The following is a 19,138-nucleotide window of genomic DNA, read 5'->3' as shown; positions in this document are numbered from 1 at the left end:
ATGAATAATCCAGGTAAAGCACTCATGCCGTGCCCAGCATGCGGTGCGTATTATAGAAGCTCTTGCTTTTATTATGACGGACCTGGGTCCGTACCCTGGCTTTGCCACTTCCTTGTAGCATCAACCTGGCCGAGCTACCCAACATCTCTGGGCCCTCGATTCCTCATCCATGACATTCAGATCATAAAACCACCCTCACAGGACTGTGTTGAACGTAAACGAGATTGAATGTGATAACGATAATGCGTGTTGAGCACTGAGCGTGGAGCCAGGCATGGAATAAAGTGCCCAATAAATGGTGGCCATTATCGTTATTATGAGTCGTAATTCTAAGTAACCACGCAGCAGGGAGCAAGTTGGATGTAAGTCGGCTCCCTCTACCACCTGGGCCTTTCCCTGCCCTGACTCCCTCCCGACAGAGGGGAGCTGGAGGCTGCGGGCCACCGTGTGACATGGCAGTCCTGAGAGACCCTTGGCCAGAGCCCCTTCCCTCCCGGGGATTCAGGTGGAGCACAGTGGACCCGTGGCTCGGAGCCTGGGGGACAAGATACGCTCAGGCACGGCTCAGGCGCCGTCAGTTCCGGGAACCCAGGCTGGCAAGCAGGGCACAGAAGCAAGGAGGTCTTCCCCTAGGCTGGAAGGAGCGATTGAGGGCTCAGGGATTCACGTTGCAGGACTTGTCAGAGCCAGGCAGCGGGGAGCAGGCTGTGTTCAGAGCTTACGAAAAGCTTGATGGTAGAACTCCATCGACCGTACGTATCCTCCTTTTCCCTCGGGAGGTTGGCTCAGTGCCGAGCGAGCTCTGAGGTGCAACACCAGGCCCTGGGGATTTTCAGAGGGTTGTGTTCAAGGACCCTGACAAAACCGCTCTCAGAGGAGTGGAGGTCTTACACGCGCTGCTTCCCGCGTTTGTCTGGAAAAGAGATAAAAATTGGGCACTCCGTCTGGGGCCTGAGAGGTGATGCTGAGGATAAGCAGGACCAGGAAGAGTTAGCGGGGATGAGGGGCAGGTGGGGCAGCATCTGGGCCCTCGCAGCCAGCCTGGCAGCTTCATCTTGCCCGAAGTAGCCCGTTCCCCCATCAGACACGCTCTGTGGGGCACGGGCACAGAGATGATCCCGAGCCACATCCGAGCATGATGTCTTATGTGCTTGTGAGTGTTAATAATCCATAGCTTTCTCTGGTGTTTTCTTCAACCCCCGCTCTCCACTCAGTGCTCCGTGCTGTCTGGCTGGAGTGAGGTGTTTTGGAAGCTAGTCCTGAAATTTGCGGTGCTTCCTTTTAGCTGGGGGCCGGGGGTCAGTGGCTCATCTGGTGGGGGTGGGCCTGCCCAAAGCCGACCGTGCAGCCTTCCGGAAGCCTGTGTGAAGAGCAGAGACCCGGCCCTGCGTGGTCACGAGCCTGCTACCCACAGCCGTCCTGGAGACTGCTGGTGTTTCCCTGGCCTGGCATTAGGGTGCGAAGCACAGAGAAAGCTGCCTTCCTTCTGAAATTTTTCTCCAGTCGCTTCCTGGCTTCTGTGTCAGACAGAGCAACAGATGGCTGGCATTCTTAAGGCTGCACGTCTTTGGGCCCAGTGACTCGGGATTTGCAGGCAGTCAGGGCTAAGGTCAGTGTGCCCTCAGCCCCACTGGCTCCCAGGCCGTGTCCTGGTGAGCAGGAAGGAGGTGGCGCCTGGCAACGGCCTCTCCTACTTGAGGTTTGACCTAGTCTGTAACTCTGGAGGAGGGACCAGCTCTGCCATCACTGGGGGTTGGGGGTGAGGTAGGGGATAAGTGTCTGTCTGGGCAGCCACTTAGGGCTCATATAGCATGGGGTTCACATCCCAGCTCCCTGCGATCAAGTTACTTAACCTCAAGCCTCAGATCTCTCATGTATGGAACAGGGACAATAACATCCACCTCCTAGGTTATTACGCAAACTAATAAGATTCTACGTAAGACATCTAGCTTGGTGTCTGGTGTGGCATGAGTGCTCAGTAAAGCGTGTAAGTATTTATAATATGTACATCAGTATCTAAGCTATTTAAAGTCATCTGGCAGCAGGACCTGGGTTCCAGATACTGAATCCATGGCAACAAGGCCGTTTCTGTACTCCTGGCCCATGGGGGGCTGCTGATGCACCTCCAAACCTGGCCAATGATGTCTCTGGGGTTCAGCAGGACTGAGCCTATGATCAGTCACTCAGTGACCGGGTGACACCATCTGGGAGAGGCTGGGGGACAAGGCTGACCATCTACAGTTGAGCCGTAGTCAGCCAAAAAGCCCTGTCTCCTGCCTATTTGTACATGTGCTTTTGGCTTCTTGAATCCATCCTGACCCACAAAATAGAGATCTGGTCAAAAAACGAACTTGGGGCTAGTGATTTCCCTAAGCATTTAGCACAGGCTTCCTTTAAATAGGAGCTCTGCTTATCCATTTAAAATAGATTTTGACTTAGCACAATTTGATTTACATTTTGGGCGCTATCGTTCCATATATTTTTCTGTGCATATATTGGCTTCTAAACACACGTAGGCACTTATACATATTTATATGGCAGAGCATCACACTATGCATGCTGTTTATAACATGCTTTTTAAATTTAACTTCTTGTGAATGTTGTTCCATTTCAGTACAAATAACAGCTTCGCTGTGATTGTCTTCACTTCTTCTGGTTTGCATTGTCAGCATTTTTGTCGCTCTAGCTTTCCTCAGAACACAAGCAGATCGCTCCTTGTTGCAGACTGGGGCTCTAGCCCCGGGAGCACGTTGTGTGGTGAGGGGCACACTTGCGGGCTTTCCTCTTTACGTTGCTTCGTGCAGGTGCTACAGTCATTCGTGCGGAACCACTCCTGCCCCTGCTCCCCAGGGTTAGCTCGGCCGCTCCGTGAGCATCACGGCAGTGTGGGTCCTGATGGGGGCGGCTTCACCTCCAAACCACCTTCCGATGGTGATTGGAACTGTCCAGAAGGTCCTTTTCCAGATGAGTTTTACCAGTTCGTAAACTCCTCGGTTCAGGGGGACACTCACTGAGTCAATGAGGACAAAGGGTCCTGCCGTGTTCATTCTCTTCCTCCCTAGAACAGAGCCTTATACCCAGTATCGAACGTTTGTTGAATTGAAGCACCAAATATTTTAAAGTGAACTGTCTTCGATATTCATTTCCGCAGCACAGGGCGCATTCTCTGGCTCCTTGCATGGAACATTTGGGTCCCTTTCCGTCTTTTTTTTCCTCGACTGAGCATCACAAAAGTGGCTTTCTGTGTGACATCTGATCATACCACAAAGCCCTCAGGACCCGTCGTGGGGAGTGTGGCTGTTTCCCGCTTGGCGGATGCCCCCAGACCTCTGTTCCTGGGAAGGGTTGGAGAGCGTGCCCAACAGTGTCGTTCCCGCCCTGCGCTGGCACTGTGTCCCTCCCGTCTTCTAATTGGCAGCAGCTTGGGGACCCCCGAGAAGCACAGATTCTGCCTGAAAGGGGTCGGGGGTTCACAGTGAGGATGAGAAGGCCTGACCTGGGAGTAAAGTGCTTGAGCTCTGGCGCACGTGGCCTCACAGACTTTCTTGTACTTCCTGTTTCTTGACTGCGGTGTGGGAAGGTAAAGGTTTGGATTGCAGTGTGGGGGCTCCAGGGAGTAGAAGCGGTAACCAAAGTGGCCTGGATTGTGAGGATGTCAAAGAGGGCACCTGATCAGACCTTGGAATGGGTCTGCAAACACAGGTGGCCGGCAGGATGTACCCTTGGGAAAGCAGGCAGAAGCGGTCACGTGGAGGGCAGGGTACACATCCCTTCCCCCCATCCTTAACAAAGGACCCTCTGCGTCATCTTCTCTGTGGCCAGGCAGGCCTGGATTCATGCCCCATACCCTGAGAGTGAGCGCCCCCCCCCTCCAGCAGTCCTACCCCAGGCACTCTACCGCATGTATGGGCTCTCCCATTGCCCTGCTGGTTAGCATCACTTGGTGTGGATGGGAGCACACCCTGGCTTGTGCTGCTGTTTCCTGTCTCTGTGGGTCTTGTCTCCCCAACAGATTGGCGCCTTCTAGAAAGAACTATGTCTTGTCTTCCCAATTATAATACTAAAAGTATCACCTATGTATTTGTTCATTCATTCATTCATTCCACAAATATTCATTGTGCCAGTCACTGAAAACAGGAAGGTGAACAGACGTAGACATGGCCTCTGCACTTAGGGATCTGACAGCTTAGTAGAGGAAGTGACAGTCACCACACAATTGAGGGTAAAAGTCTTGACTCTGACAGTGGTAGAAACAGAGGCAAGAGCCTGTTATGGAAGCTCCAATGGGGTAAGAAGGCAGGGAAGGCTTCCTTGAAGAAGTGGTACTTTTGCTGAGGTCTGAAGGATGCATAGGGTAACAATGAGAGAGTGTGGCCAAGTGCATCCCAGACAGAGGGAGCAGCATATGCAAAGGTCCTGTGGCAGAAGAAGCAAGTGAGGACCAGGGATTAAAGGCAGGTCCTTTGGGTCTCAGAGCATGGAGAGTGAGGTAGTAAAGCCGGGGAGAGTGAACTGAGGCAGACAAGGAGAGTCCAGCCTCAACAGGCACCGCATACCACGTGAAGGCAGGCGGTCTTCATCCAGAGAACAACAGGAAGTCTTTGGAGGCTTTTAAGCTGGCAGGGACAGGAGAAATGACATGATTAGATTTGCATCTTGAAAAGATCACTGCTGCTGCTGTGCCAGGAACCAACTGGAGGCTGGCCAAAGTGGGGGTGAGGAGATCTGCTGGGAGGCCACGGTGCAGTCCGGGCAGTGAAGACAGCCACGGTGTGGATCATGGCGGGGTCGCGGGGGTGGCGGGCGGTGGAGGTGAGGCAACGGCGTCCAGTGAAATGTAGCGTTTTTGGAGGTGGATTGTTTGGTGGGAATGAGGGAGAGTGAGGATCGAGGATGATTTGCATTTGGGCTTGTGTGACTGATGGGTGCTGGCACCCTTCACTGAGGCAGGTGTGCAGGAAAGAACTGCGGTGTTGCTGCTCTTGACCACGTGGCGTTCTAAGCACTTTCATGAATCATCTCCCTCCATCTCCCAACTGTGGCAGGAATCCGCCCGATACCACCGTTTTACGGGCGAAGAAACGAGGCTCAGAGAAACTTAGAAACAAGTCCAAGGTTGCGTCTTAATGGCAAGCTGCGCCTTGTTGCCCCCACAGCCTGTGGACTGTGCCCTGAGCCACCCCGTCTGGGCTGGAATACATATTTGCAAAAGGCGGGCATGGAGGGAAAGGAGAGAGAGCAGGTGTGGCTGAAGGCCTGGAGCTTTGTTGCTTCTGCTCTGAGGCAGGCCCAGGAGCTAGGCATGTTTTGTTTAATGCTCAGAGGTCCAAGCTGCAGGAAGCAAGGGACAGCCGAGCCCGGGAAGCTGGTGGTCGCACCCCCGGGCCAATTCCACTCAGTGGAAGCCCATCTCCAGGCCCCGAGACTGTCCCTAACATAAGGGTGCCCTATGCCTTTTGCATTGGGTTGATGTCATGGCTGGCTCACCCTCTCTGTCACTGGCTTTTTCAAACACCACCTGCCTAATTTCCCTTATTGGAACCCCAGAACAAAGACCAAGCCCATAAGGAGAAAAGGTGCATTATTTTCTTACTGCTCCGAGATTTAATGGAGCAGCAATTATGTATGATTTGAACTGAAGCACGTTATCCTTTTGCTGGCCCGGATTCCCCAGCCAGAGACACTGCAGGCGCAGGAAGGTGACCAAGAGATGGCAAGAACAGACTGTGGGCTCCACCAGTGATGGCCTGTGGTAGCCTGAAAACAGGCTTGTGTGTCCTGTTGTGCCACTCCTGATCGCCCCCCCCCCCCACCCTGACACACACACAGCATTCCACAGGACAAGAAGCAGAGGGGACATTTGGGACGTGCAACCCATCCCTCTTCCTGCCCTCCAGACTGGTAATTGATGAACAGCCTTTGGCCCAGCCTCTGGAGGGCAACAGGCCCATGCTGCTCCTGTCCCCAGGCTGGGTGCTTCTGTGTCCCGAGGTCCGCGGGTAGAAGACAACACAGCTGTTATGCCTATCCCCCGATGGCACGGATGTTCATTCAACTGGACGATAGGTCTCGAGGGCACGTGCATGCCCATCCTTCAAGGCTCACTTCAAGTCCAAGTGTTTGCTCCTAGAACCAGTGTCACGCAGCTGATAAGCAGTGTGGCTGCACCCCAATCCCAGCAAAGCCTCGTCCCACGGTCACCCTTGTTGCCTTCTCTGTCTGTTTGAGAGGTATCAGCCACACTCCCAGGGATATGAACCAGCTCCCTGGAGAGCCAGGACACCAGCTTGGCACCCAGGCAAGGGAGGGCGTTATCTAGCTCTCCTGAGGTCTGGGAGAAGGGATGCTCACAGATCCTGATAGTCCCTAGCTGGCTGTGGGGCCTTGAGCAGTCTTGAACGCCTCTGAGCCTCAGTTTCCTTATCCTTATAATGGAGATCATAACAGCCCCCTCCTTCATACTTTGTCACCAGGGTCCCAGTGCCTGGCACATGCAATTGCTCAGGAAATGGTAGCAACTGGTCTTCTATTCTCTCCTTATGCCTAGCACCTTCATCTCGTTGGGAGGGCAGAGGGTGCTTTGAGGTGAGTTGTCATCCAGCACTATAAGCATTAGGAAAATCTCACCTCTCTGAGAGGGCCACACATGTGCCATTTATAGAGGATGGTGGGAATCAGCAAGGGAAGCAGCCAGCTGGCTTCGGTGCTTCCTTCCTGTCTCTTTACCCTCAGCAAGAGAGGCCCATGTTGTTGTTTTGAGGCCCACCGTCTGGGCTTATGGGGCCCCCTGTCCTAGGGATAGAAGGGTTGAGGGTGAGTACTGGGAGGGGGAGGGGAGTCTCCAGACCAGGTCAGGGACGGCAGCTCAGGGCTCCTGGGAGACAGGCTGCTGGCCCCTGGTGACGCTAAGCCCCAGCCTGTTACAGATCCCAAACCCAGACCTGGTTCAGAAGTAGCTAGACCCCTTACCCCTCCAAGGGACCGTGGGCACCCAGAGGGAGAGCAGCACAGCAGTGAGCACCCCAGATGGCACTGACTGACCCCTCCCCAATTGGACTGCACCACCAAAGACCCCAAGCTTAGGACCTTCATAAGAGCCAGGGAGGGGCCCCAATTGTGGCTGGGATGGACTTCCTGCCAGCCCAGACAGACAAGAGCTTGAAGCAGATTACATTTTATAATAAATAAAAGTGACGTTTCTCGTCCCTGAGCATTGAATGGTAGCAAATGTATACCCCCCACCAATGTATCACAGCTTTCCCTTTGCTGAGAGCTGGCTCCCGCCTCCCCGCGGTGCTGGGCTCAGCCACCTGACCGGGTGGTGACGACATGCTCTGGGAAGCCAAGTCGGTGACATTTTCCTCTCTGAGGAGAGTGTGTTCCTTGCTCAGTTGGCAGCCTGCGGAAAAGGCCAAGCTACAGATCCAGCCTTCCCTCAGCGGCGGGAGGCAGGAGAGAGCCCCCGGCCCAGCAAGGACCAAGTAGCTTCCTCCTGGCAGAAAGATTGATAAGCCGGTGGGACAGTCCTCTGGAGGAGGATCCGCTGTGCTGTCGCTGAATCATACTCTGCCTGGGTTAGCTGGAGACCCGTCTCAGCCCCACCAAGTCCCCCGTGCCTCCCCGTGAATTTCTTCTGGCGTTGCCCGCCCCGGTCTGTTGCTGTGTGTTTCAGAGAAGCCAAATATATGTGTAGAAGTTATACTCTTTTTTTTTAATATAATTTATTGTCAAATTGGTTTCCATACAACAGCCAGTGCTCATCCCAACAAGGGCCCTCCTCCCTGCCCATCACCCACTTTCCCCTCTCCCACCCTCCATCTACCCTCAGTTTGTTCTCAGTCCTTAGGAGTCTCTTATGGTTTGCCTTCCTCCCTCTCTGTAACTTTTTTTTCCCCCCTTCCCCTCCCCCATGGTCAGAGTGGCTAAAATGGGCAAACCAGGAGGCTATAGGTGCTGGTGAGGATGTGGAGAGACGGGAACCCTCTTGCACTGCTGGTGGGAATGCAAACTGGTGCAGCCTCTCTGGAAAACAGTGTGGAGGTTCCTCGAAAAATTAAAAATAGAACTGCCCTATGACCCAGCAATAGCACTGCTAGAATCTACCCAAGGGATATAGGAGTGCTGATACATAGGGACACTTGTACCCCAATGTTTATAGAAGTGCTTTCAACAATAGCCAAATTATGGGAAGAGCCTAAATGCCTATCAACTGGTGAACGAATAAAGAAGATGTGGGTTATATATATATAATGGAATACTACTTGGCAATGAGAAAGAATGAAATCTGGCCATCTGCAGCAATGTGGATGGAACTGGAGGGTATTATGCTAAGTGAAATAAGCCAGGCAGAGAAAGACAGATACCATATGTTTTCATTCATATGTGGCTTTTGAGAAACTTAACAGAAGTTACACTCTTAAGCAACACTATAGAAGGAAAAGCACGCAGAAACTAGCTTCTGGCCACTTCCGCGTCTGGGGAAAATTATGTAATAGCTCTAGAGTCAGACCTGAGTCCATTACTTACCTGCTGCATGAACTTGGGCAGATTTTCAAACTGCTCTGAACCCCAGGTTGCTCACCTGTGAAATGGGCCTAATACTTCCATAATGGGGTTCCTGGAGTCATTCCGCGAGCAACATGGCATAAAGCTGTCACTGGTGTTTCTCACCAGACCGTCTTCTCACCTTGGCAGGCACATAGGTGAGTTTTTTGTGAGGTTGTATACAAACGCGTGTTTTCTCTGTTGACTAACATCACCTCCTGCCCACATTACCAGGTATCGACACAATCTGCTGATAAGTTAAGGCCACAACGTACTCTTGTTACGTTTGCCTGGATCTTCTGCTGGCATCGAGCGTTTGGGTTGTTTCCAGTTTTTTTGCGGTGGAAAATGATGCAGCTGTGAATACCAGCAAGCTTAGTTTTTTTTATGTGATCCTAACAGAACGTAATGAGGGGTGGGGTAAATTTATATCATGGCGATCCGTGGCTGGGTACGTCCACTGTGCCCCAGAGCCAGCTATGGGTTTCAGATGATCTGTGCCCTTTGAGTCATGTACCCTGACGGTCTGAAGCAAACACCATCCCCTTGGAAGGTGCCAAAGCGTTCCTTGGTTCGTTTTCACAGCCCCTCAGCTGAGGAGGAAGTGGCTGAAGTATTTACATTCTCGTGTCCTCTCTCTTGTAGAAAGTGTGCACCAAATGTGGGATCGAGGCCTCCCCCGGCCAGAAGCGGCCTCTGTGGCTGTGTAAGATCTGCAGTGAGCAGAGAGAGGTAGGATGCCCAGGGCAGCAGGTGGGGGTGGGCTGGGGCGGGTCTGAGCACACTTGCATTTGGGGAAATTCATGGCTGGTCGCTGGGAGGGGCTTCCCTAGAGGCCAGGGAGGACCTACCACGGGCGGCCAGGGAGAAGGGTGGAAAGCTCGCCTGTTCCCCAGTGCAGCGGTGGCATGCCTTGCCTGGGATCTGTGGTTTCAGTGGGAAGTCCCTCACGGAGTGTAGAGGTACGCATAGCATTTTTGTGAGGCTCGTATTACAGTGATAGTAATGGCCATCCTAGGTTGAATGTTTACTGTGCACCTGACACTACGTTAAGTTCTTTATAGATACAAGTTCGTTTCGTCCTTACACAACCCCATAGGCGGGTGCTCTTATTATCCCCTTTTGCCGATGGGAAAATGGAGACACTAGAGATTAAGTAACTTGTGGGCACAGCTGCCAGTTAGTGGGAGAGCTGGAAATCGAACACAGCCATGGTCTGCTGTGATGAGCCACCCCAAAGTCCCTTCCGGTGCTAAGTTTCTATAATTCTGGTGCTGACCCCATTTTAGGAGAAGAAATCGAGGCTCAGTGAGCTTTCTGAGGGGGCTCAAACCATGTCTCCTAACCCCAAACCCAGGACTTTCTTCACGGTACCAGGATCAGGGCCAAGGCAGGAGGACATCGGCGGGCAGCTCCTCTCTGTGGAGGGTCACGGGACAGGGATCGTGGTAACCGAATGAGCCAGGCACAAGGGAGCACACCCCTGGTTTTCCAGATGTGGATTTATTTTTTCACTTATTTCACTTTGCAACCGATACACACTTTTTAAAAAAATTTTTATTTATTGGGGCGCCTGGGTGGCGCAGTCGGTTAAGCGTCCGACTTCAGCCAGGTCACAATCTCGCGGTCCGTGAGTTCGAGCCCCGCGTCAGGCTCTGGGTCAGGCTTTGGGCTGATGGCTCAGAGCCTGGAGCCTGCTTCTGATTCTGTGTCTCCCTCTCTCTCTGCCCCTCCCCCGTTCATGCTCTGTCTCTCTCTGTCCCCAAAAAAATAAATAAACGTTGAAAAAAAAATTTTTTTTTTAAATTTTTATTTATTTATTAATTTATATCCAGGTTAGTTAGCATTTAATGCAACAATGATTTCAGGAGTAGATTCCTTAGTGCCCCTTCCCCATTTAGCCCATCCCCCCCTCCCACACCCCCTCCAGTAACCCTCTGTTTGTTCTCCATATTTAAGAGTCTCTTATGTTTTGTCCCCCTCCCCATTTTTATATTATTTTTGCTTCCCTTCCCTTATGTTCATCTGTTTTGTCTCTTAAAGTCCTCATATGAGTGAAGTCATATGAAATTTGTCTTTCTCTGACTAATTTCACTTAGCATAATACCCTCCAGTTCCATCCACGTAGTTGCAAATGGCAAGATTTTGTTCTTTTTGATTGACTAGTAATACTCTGGTGTGTGTGTGTGTGTGTGTGTGTGTGTGTGTGTGTGTGTGCGCGCGCGCGCATACCACATCTCCTTTATCCATTCATCCGTCGATGGACATTTGGGGTCTTTCCATACTTTGGCTGTTGTTGATGGTGCTGCTGTAAACATTGGGGGGGCATGTGCCCTTTTAAACAGCACACCTGTATCCCTTGGATAAATACCTAAGTAGTGCAGTTGCTGGGTCGTAGGGTAGTTCTAGTTTTAATTTTTTGAGGCACCCTCCGTACTGTTTTCCAGAGTGGCTGCACCAGCTTGCATTCCCACCAGCAGTGCAAAAGAGAGCCTCTCTCTCGCATCCTGGCCAACATCTGTTGTTGTCTGAGTTGTTATCGTGAGCCATTCTGACAGGTGTGAGGTGGTATCTCATTGTGGTTTTGATTTGTATTTCCCTGATGATGAGTGATGTGGAGCATTTTTTCATGTGTCACTTGGCCATCTGGATGTCTTCTTTGAAGAAGTGTCTATTCATGTCTTTTGCCCATTTCTTCACTGGATTATTTGTTTCTTGGGTGTTGAGTTCGATAATGATACACACTTTCAATCTGTGGATCCATCAAACACCTTCAGTTATGGGGAATTTTCAGCCATGCTGTCCTTGAACGTTGCTATCCTGCTAGTCCGTGTCTTCTGTTCTGGAGGTCCTGTGGGACACATTATAGAGCCTCAGTCATCCTCCCGTAGCTCCCAACTGCTCTTTCCGGTTTTTTTTCTTTATCTTTCAGGCATACTTTCTGGGTAGAGTCTTTAGTACTGCCTTCCATTTCACTAAATCTTTGACACTGTCTCCCAACTGTTGGTTTTGTTAGTTGTCTTCCCTAATGTCCGCTTTCCTCAGGCGTTTTGGCATCTGGGTTTGTACGCTCGTCTTGAGCAGGAGTCCATTTCTCCCCCTGCCCCCACCTGCACCCAGCTGAGATTCTGTTTCCTCCACAGGTCCTGGGTCCCCCCCCCCACCCCAGTGCAGAGCTAGATGTCCTGGGTTAGCGATGGGCTGTGTGACCCCAGTGATGATGGGATTATGTCCAGAGCTGATCATTACTGCCATGGGCAGCGTGGCCAGGCCCTGGCTCTGTGTGTGTGCTACTTCTAGCTTCCCTCAGTGTTCACATTCTTAGTCTTGGACAAGGGGACAGTCTCCACTTTTTTCAGCCTCCTTTCCCAGGCGGGAAGTCCCTTCACCAACCCCCATCTTCAGTGACTCTGACTCTAGTGCCCCACCTCTTCCTGTACCCTGGAAGGCTAAGCTCCCAGCTGCCTCCACCTGCTTCTGGACCCAGAGCTCAGCAGGCTGTGCCTTCAGCCCCTCAAAATAGTAACTATTTGGAGTTTCTGGTCCATTGAGATATACATATCTGATATATATATATATATCAGAAACTCCAAATATATATGCATATATGTTTTGTATATAATGTATACATATACATATGTATACATAATGTTTTGTAAACATTTAAAAAATTTTTTAATATTTATTTTTGAGAGAGAGAGACACAGAGTACGAGCAGGGGAGGAACAGAGAGAGAGGGAGACACAGAATCCAAAGCAGGCTCCAGGCTCCAAGCTGTCAGCACAGAGCCTGACGTGGGGCCTGATGTGGGGACTGCAAGTTCATGACCTGAGCTGAAGTCAGACGCTTAACTGACTGAGCCACCCAGGCACCCCTAAACATTTTGTAATATTTATTTTTGAGAGAGAAGGAGAGAGAGAGAGAGAGAGATAGCATGAGCGGGGGAGGGGCAGAAAGAGAGAGGGACAGAGGATCTGAAGCAGGCTCTGTGCTGACAGATGTGAGCCCAATGTGGGTCTTGAACTCAGAAGCCATGAGAGCATGGCCTGAGCTGAGGTTGGATGCTTAACCGACTGAGCCACCCAGGCGCCCCCATATATATTTTATTTTTAAATATGGATAAGTTTACGTTTTGTTTTTAGAATATTTTCATCGGTCACTGCTGTGTTTTAGAACAGGGAAGATAGGGGCGCCTGGGTGGCTCAGTCGGTTGAGCGGCCGACTTCAGCTCAGGTCACTATCTCATGGTCCGTGAGTTCGAGCCCCGTGTCGGGCTCTGTGCTGACAGCTCAGAGCCTGGAGCCTGTTTCGGATTCTGTGTCTCCCTCTCTCTCTGCCCCTCCCCCGTTCATGCTCTGTCTCTCCCTGTCTCAAAAATAAATAAATGTTAAAAAAAAAAAAATTAAAAAAAAAAAAAAGAACAGGGAAGATACTCAAAGTATGAGCTAACATTCTGTCTTGTCTGGAGGTCCCTGATTTCTCACCCTGAAATGGAGATGATACCACCTGTTGCCTAGAGGTGCTGTGGGAATTCAGCAAGGTCATGAAAGTATGCAAAGTGCACAAGATGTCTGGCTTAGAATAGGTACTTCATCGTATCAGAGGCCTCTCTCTCACCCAGCCAGAAATTCTCACTTTGAACCCGAAGTCCTTCAGGTGTCTTCAGGGTTCCCTTTTAAGATGCAGAAATCCACTGCTGAGAGAGAGAGAGAGAGAGAGAGAGAGAGAGAGAGAGAGGAAATTCCTGCCAAGTGTCTGGTGGCAGATTCTTAGGATGAAATGGCGGTCAGCTGTGGGAGGACAGAGAGGAAGGAGCTGTCAGGGAAAAGGAGGTGGAAGACGAATTTAGCAAACGTAATGATTTAGCCGGGCGCTCCGGAGGCAGCTGCCCCTGCCCAGCCCCCCCGCAGGTCACCCTCACACTCCCTAACCGTCCTGAGCTGCCACGTGCGGGGCCCTCCACTGGCCCGTCCTAATCTCCAGAGCGCTCTGGTGCCCAGAAAAGTCTGAAATAGCTTAGGATGAATTTTCTTATCTCTTCTAAGGCAAAGAATATGAGGCCGTGCATTACGCTATCAGTTTGTCCTTGAATTTCTAGAGGCCAGTACAACTTAGCGAGAGGAGGCCACATTCCCGGGGCACCTGGGTGGCTCAGTCGGTTGAGCATCCGACTTCGGCTCAAGTCATGATCTCGTGGTTCGTGGGTTCGAGCCCTGCGCTGGGCTCTGTGTTGACGGCTCGGAGCCTGGAGCCTGCTTCAGATTCTGTCTCCCTCTCTCTCTCCGCCCCGCCCCTGCTCACGCTCTGTCTCTCTGTCTCTCTCTCTCAAAAATGAATAAGAAATATTAAAAAAAAAAAAAAAAGGCCACATTCCCTCTAGGCCCACTGTCGACATTTAGGAGGTGCGGACCGGCTGTGAAAGCGCACATGTGGGTGCATCGGGGTGCCAGTGTGTACCATACCCAGGTGCTACATTTTCCTGCCTGTTTTTGGGGTGCGAGAGTGACAGGGTAATTGGTTTCCTCATACCTTTTTGTCTTAGAAAAATTATCTAATCACAACAAAGAGATAGCTAAATAGAGCGTTTAAAATGTCATTTTAAGTGACACAGAGAGCTGGTTCGGAGTCTGTGACAAAAATCGGGAGCTCTGTCCTGCGGCAAAGCCACATCCTGATGGAAGCACTTGAATTTTCTGACGGAAACTTTCATACCGCTGTGCCCTAACACTCCCATCTTTCTTTCCTTTTGACACTTCCCTTCTGTCCTCTCTGGCTGTAATTGTAAGTATTTTCTCTGCAGTGAGCGGGACGCTGGTTCTGTGTCCCTGGGGCTCTCGGGCTGGTGTCACTGCCTGATCTGTGCACTTCAGCGGTACGGCAGTGTGAGCTTCAGCCCTTAGTCTAACGCATTTATTCATCCGAGCATTCAACACACATCTATTGAGCATCTTCTCGTGGGACAGGGAGACCACAAACACAGCAAAGTGAATTCTGCCGTGTCACAGATGGTAAAAACGTGCTCAGGGTGAAGGGGAGGGGGCTGCAAACATTGGGGGCAGCTGCCATTTTGTATGGGGGTCAGGGAAGGGCTCACTGATGAAATGACACTTGAGCAGAGGTCTGACGCACGCTATATGGATATGTGATTGGAAAGCACTCCACAAGGAGGGTACAGTGACTGCAAAGGCTTGAGGAACAGCAAGGAGACCAGTGTGACTGGCTTTAGCCAGAGTTGGAAGAGGAGCTCAGAGACATGGCAGAGGGTTACACCACGTTGGCCCTTGTGGACTCTTGTAAGGACTTCGGCTTTTACCCTGAGTGAAATGCAGAGCCCCTGGGTAGTGGAGAGTAGTGGGAGTAGTGGAGAGACAGGACCTGAATCCTCTCCCCCTTTTTAAAGGATGCTCCGGCTGTTGTTTTGAGAGTGGTGCACTATAATGTCCGCGTCAGGGTGATGGCATTTCAGCTCTCGCATTTAATGTTACCCAGATATTTAAGTCCTTAACTGTTGTTACTCTTAGAAGTTTTCATTTTTAAATTTTTTTTTAAGGTTTATTTATTTATTTTGAGAGGGAACAGGAGTGAGCAGGAGCATGGGAGGGGCAGAGAGAGAGAATCCCAAGGAGGCTCCGTGCTGTCAGCACAGAGCTCAACGCGGGGCTCGAACCCACAAACTGCAAGCTCATGACCTGAGCTGAAAGCAAGAGTCAGATGCTTAACCAAATGAACCACCCAGGTGCCCCGAAGTTTTCATTTTTTTTTAAACGTTACATACATTTCTGATTATGAAATCAATATGGATCATTGACATTTACAGTGTTATCAAAAAGCATAAAGAAATACATACACCCCAAAATCCATAATCTTGTCATCCAGAAACAATCACTGCTAACATCTGACATGTTTTCTTCTGATCTTTTTTCTTTATATTGTTAACCTACATTTCAACATTAACGTATAGTAAGTCGTTTTCAGCATAATCGACAACTCTTTATAAACATTCTGTCATATGGCTACTTCTACTAATTTAGGATGTCTAAGTTATTTCCTTTTTTTCCTTCTTATTAACCCCAGAATATCTTTGCATAACTCTTTGCCTACATTTAAAATTATATCCTCAGGTGGGGCACCTGGGTGGCTCAGTTGGTTAAGCATCCGACTTCAACTCAGGTCATGATCTCGCAGTTTGTGAGTTCGAGCCCCGCGTCGAGATCTGTGGTGACAGCTTAGAGCCTGGCCTGCTTCAGATCCTGTGACTCCCCTCTGTCTCTGTCCCTCCCCTGCTCACACTCTGTCTCTGTCTCTCAAAAAATAAATAAATGTTAAAAAGTTTTTTTTTTTTAATTATATTCTCAGAATGGATTCTTGGAAGAGAAGAATAAACACCAGCATTTATATTCCCTCTTATACACTTTCGAGTTACTACTTTTGATTTATCTCATTAGCTTGTGTGTAATTTTAGGTCATCTTAAATATGGGCCCATGGATGGTATGCTTTTGGAATCTTTTGTTATCCAATAATAGCTCTTGCCTTTATACCATAGAGACAACTTGACTGATAATAGGACTGATCATACTCTTTCCCATTCACAATTCTGTGAGTTTGCCCTGTTGTCTGCCAACCACATATGAAAAGAATCACCATGAGGGAGGGTCAGCAAAGGTAACAACTAGGGTTGGTGTCCAGGGAACTAGAGATAATAGAGAAGCTAAAAGAGATATAAATATGGGGTTTTTTTTTCATTAGTTAAGTAAAAGAGATAAGAGAAAGATCAGAAACCAAATTGAACAAATAGGACCTTTGAAAAAGAATCGGCAAATTTGAAAAAGAACCACGGAACCATTTTCATTTCTAAAAATGAAAAATGTTATTAATAAATTTTAAAACTCAATTGCGCTCTACTTCAGTAATTTTTTAGAACAATGAACCTTGTCATTCCCATTAACAGCCACGTATGTTTCCTTATTTTTTGGTTCTTATTGATTGTTTTTAAATTTTTGATCCCTGGTCAAAACTCCCAACAGCCTGGAGCACCGAGTCCCTATTTCTACTGTGCCAGCTGTCGTGAATATGATGTTTTTGTGACCACACAAAACTACAGCCCTTACCCAGTTAGCCTTTTTTCAACTTGCTGCTGTGGAAGCATTTGCTCCCCGGACTCCCCACCCCACATCGTTCCCATTCTCTCTGTGAGCAGCCACACTCTGCAGTCACTTTCCCGATTTCCTTGTGGGCAGATTAATAGCCTCTGACATGTGTTCAAGATATAAAGAAAGGGGGATGAAAAAGCTGGGTGGACTGGTGAAATAGCACATCAGGCACCACCACAGAACTCCAGGAAGGACATCGTGAGCCAGAAGACAGTTTCGGGGACTCGGGGAGACAGCTTAGGCTACAAGCCCGTGGAGCCCGTGAAGGCAAAACTGAGAAAAAGAGAAGGCGGGATGACAGGATCCGATGCACAACAGACAGTTTTCAAGGCAAGCTCAGAGACATGGGGGAGAAGTCTGAAGCCAGACTTGGCTCATTTTATTCTTCTTTAAATAACCTGGTGGTGTGTATATGTATGTATTTGGAAATTAACATTTTTGTCTGGATATGCTTAGGTCATTTTCATTGATTATTTTTCTAGAATAGGCATATTTGGGTCTTCCGTTCCAGAAAGGGTTTCAGTTATGTGTTTGCTTATTGCTTTGTTCCCAGCTCTTCTGGTTTCTTCTTGGGGGCACTTCTAAGTTGAAGGGTGCATTTCCATCCTGTCTTCTGTATTCATGATCTTCTACCAAATCATTTCCAACTCCTCCATTCTGAAGAATCTTAAAGCTTTCCTTCCACATCACCGATCCTGGTTTTTTGGGGTTTTTTATTGTTGTTGTTGTTATCTGTATGACTCTGGTGGTTTCCTGTGTTTGTCTTTGTGCATACGTATGTGCAACATCCACCTTCAGGTGCTGTGAGCTCTGCAGACTAGAATTTACCCCAGGCAGCATGCACACTGCTCATAACCCCTTTCCTGGGTCTGGGATCTTGCTCCACGGAGGACGCACCATGGCGCTCCTGGGACCCAGCCTTGCGGCCATCGGGACCAGGAAGGGTGGAGACATCTACAGGCCTGGTTTGGTTCTTTCTGCCTGTCCCTGCTCCCACTGCTGAGCCTTCCTTAGGGAAACGCACCTTTCCAGATGCAATTCACCACGGCAGCTCCTTCCCACTCACACCTGGTTCTCTTCTGGGAGCCTGTCTCCCATGTATAAAGGCAGGGCTGGGGGAGTGATGTGCTCCTGTGCAGCGCTAGAAACCCACAGACATGCCACACCAGGAAGGCTGCCCAGGGGGCTTTGCACGCTGCCCCCTGATCCCTACCAGGCAGGAAAGGCCCTGGTGGCCCAGGGACGCACACTTTCTATCTGGCCCACTCTGCTGTCGGAGGGGAGACCAACCACCTGTAGGCTGACTGTCAGATCCCTCCTGTGCCGGTGTCCTTGTGTCCTTTCTTCACGTGCTTTCATGACTGTGTTAGTGCAAGGTCAGGAGGGGCTGCATGGGGGCTTCTCAGCACATGATGTTGCAAGCCGGAAATTATTTCACTGCTTGTTTAGCCTTTAATCCCAATTCATTTAAAGAAAGAGTGACTCACTCAAAGTTCTACTGTAATCTGTAGAAAAGTTAATTAGAACCTAAATTCCCCAGGATTCCAGAAACCATTCCTCGAGCCTCTTTGTAGAGGCTGTACCTTTGGAATAAGAAGGCTTCTTTGAGGACGCAGGCGTTCTCTGAGGGGGCTGAGCTAGAAAGAGGAGAAGACCAATTTGTAAGCAATTGAAAGCTGATTAATACAATTAGAGCGTTCACTTTGCCTTCCCAGTTTCATGCCGCATCCTGATTATAACTCAGCGGAGTCCGGGGCTGCACCAACACTTACTGTGTTTCCTGCAGTGCTTTGCATATAAAAGGTGCTCAGGAAACGTTTGCTGATTGAAAGAGACATTTGCAAAAAAAGGAAAGCCGGTTCCTTGTTCAGACCACTTTAGAACCTTTCCCCAGCAGGGGGCTTTTGATTTCCCTGAAGTCTCCTCACAGCTGGCCCTGGCTGGGGTCCCACATTGATGCCCATCGATGCTGGGTCTGTATTCTCATCTCTTGGCCCCTCCCTCCCATTTGGTGATTGACTGAAAAGAGCAATTTTTGAAGTAGGAAAGTAGCTTCACATGATGGTCTTTAACGCATCTCCAAATTGCCTAACCTGGAGGGTGACCAGTATGACCCAGTGGGGCCCCTGGGAAGAGTCCACCTTGGCACAGACCTACAGGAGGCCAGGAGAAGCAGGGGCCCCTTTGCTGCAAGCCAGCACCAACAGGAAGCAGCCTCGCCAGCCTAGCCCGGAGGCCTCGTGGCACCTGCCTTCCAGGCGGGCAGCCTGCGCTCACTGCAGGCTGCCATCTGCCTCCCCACACTGGTCCTCTCCTGCTCCTGCTGTTACTTGCCGTTTTGATTGTTGCTGCAAACAGCTTGGCCAGAGGGCCCTTCTGGAGGCCCATGAGTGCGCTCAGGAGTGGGCGGCTGGCACCGGAGCAGGCGGGCGGGCAGCTGCCT

The 19,138-nt window shown here is 50.1% G+C and overlaps 1 protein-coding gene across 9 annotated transcripts in view; it reads left to right on the top strand.

Moving 5' to 3' along the window:
• RPH3AL (rabphilin 3A like (without C2 domains)) overlaps nucleotides 1-19,138 on the top strand; it is a 127,579-nt gene that overhangs the window by 59,458 nt on the left and 48,983 nt on the right. For 8 of the 9 annotated variants that reach the window (XM_045490492.1, XM_045490485.1, XM_045490488.1 and 5 more), the window contains exon 5: nucleotides 9,190-9,276. The exons of the other annotated variant lie outside the window; for it this stretch is intronic. In XM_045490492.1, coding sequence (XP_045346448.1) covers nucleotides 9,190-9,276 — 87 coding nt within the window. The remainder of the gene's footprint in view (nucleotides 1-9,189; nucleotides 9,277-19,138) is intronic. 9 annotated transcript variants of the gene reach the window in all.

This window comes from Leopardus geoffroyi, chromosome E1 (assembly GCF_018350155.1).
Source record: "Leopardus geoffroyi isolate Oge1 chromosome E1, O.geoffroyi_Oge1_pat1.0, whole genome shotgun sequence".
NCBI classification, from domain to species: domain Eukaryota; kingdom Metazoa; phylum Chordata; class Mammalia; order Carnivora; family Felidae; genus Leopardus; species Leopardus geoffroyi.
The sequence above is the reverse complement of the archived record's forward strand: the minus strand, read 5'-3'. Positions and strand labels throughout refer to the sequence as shown.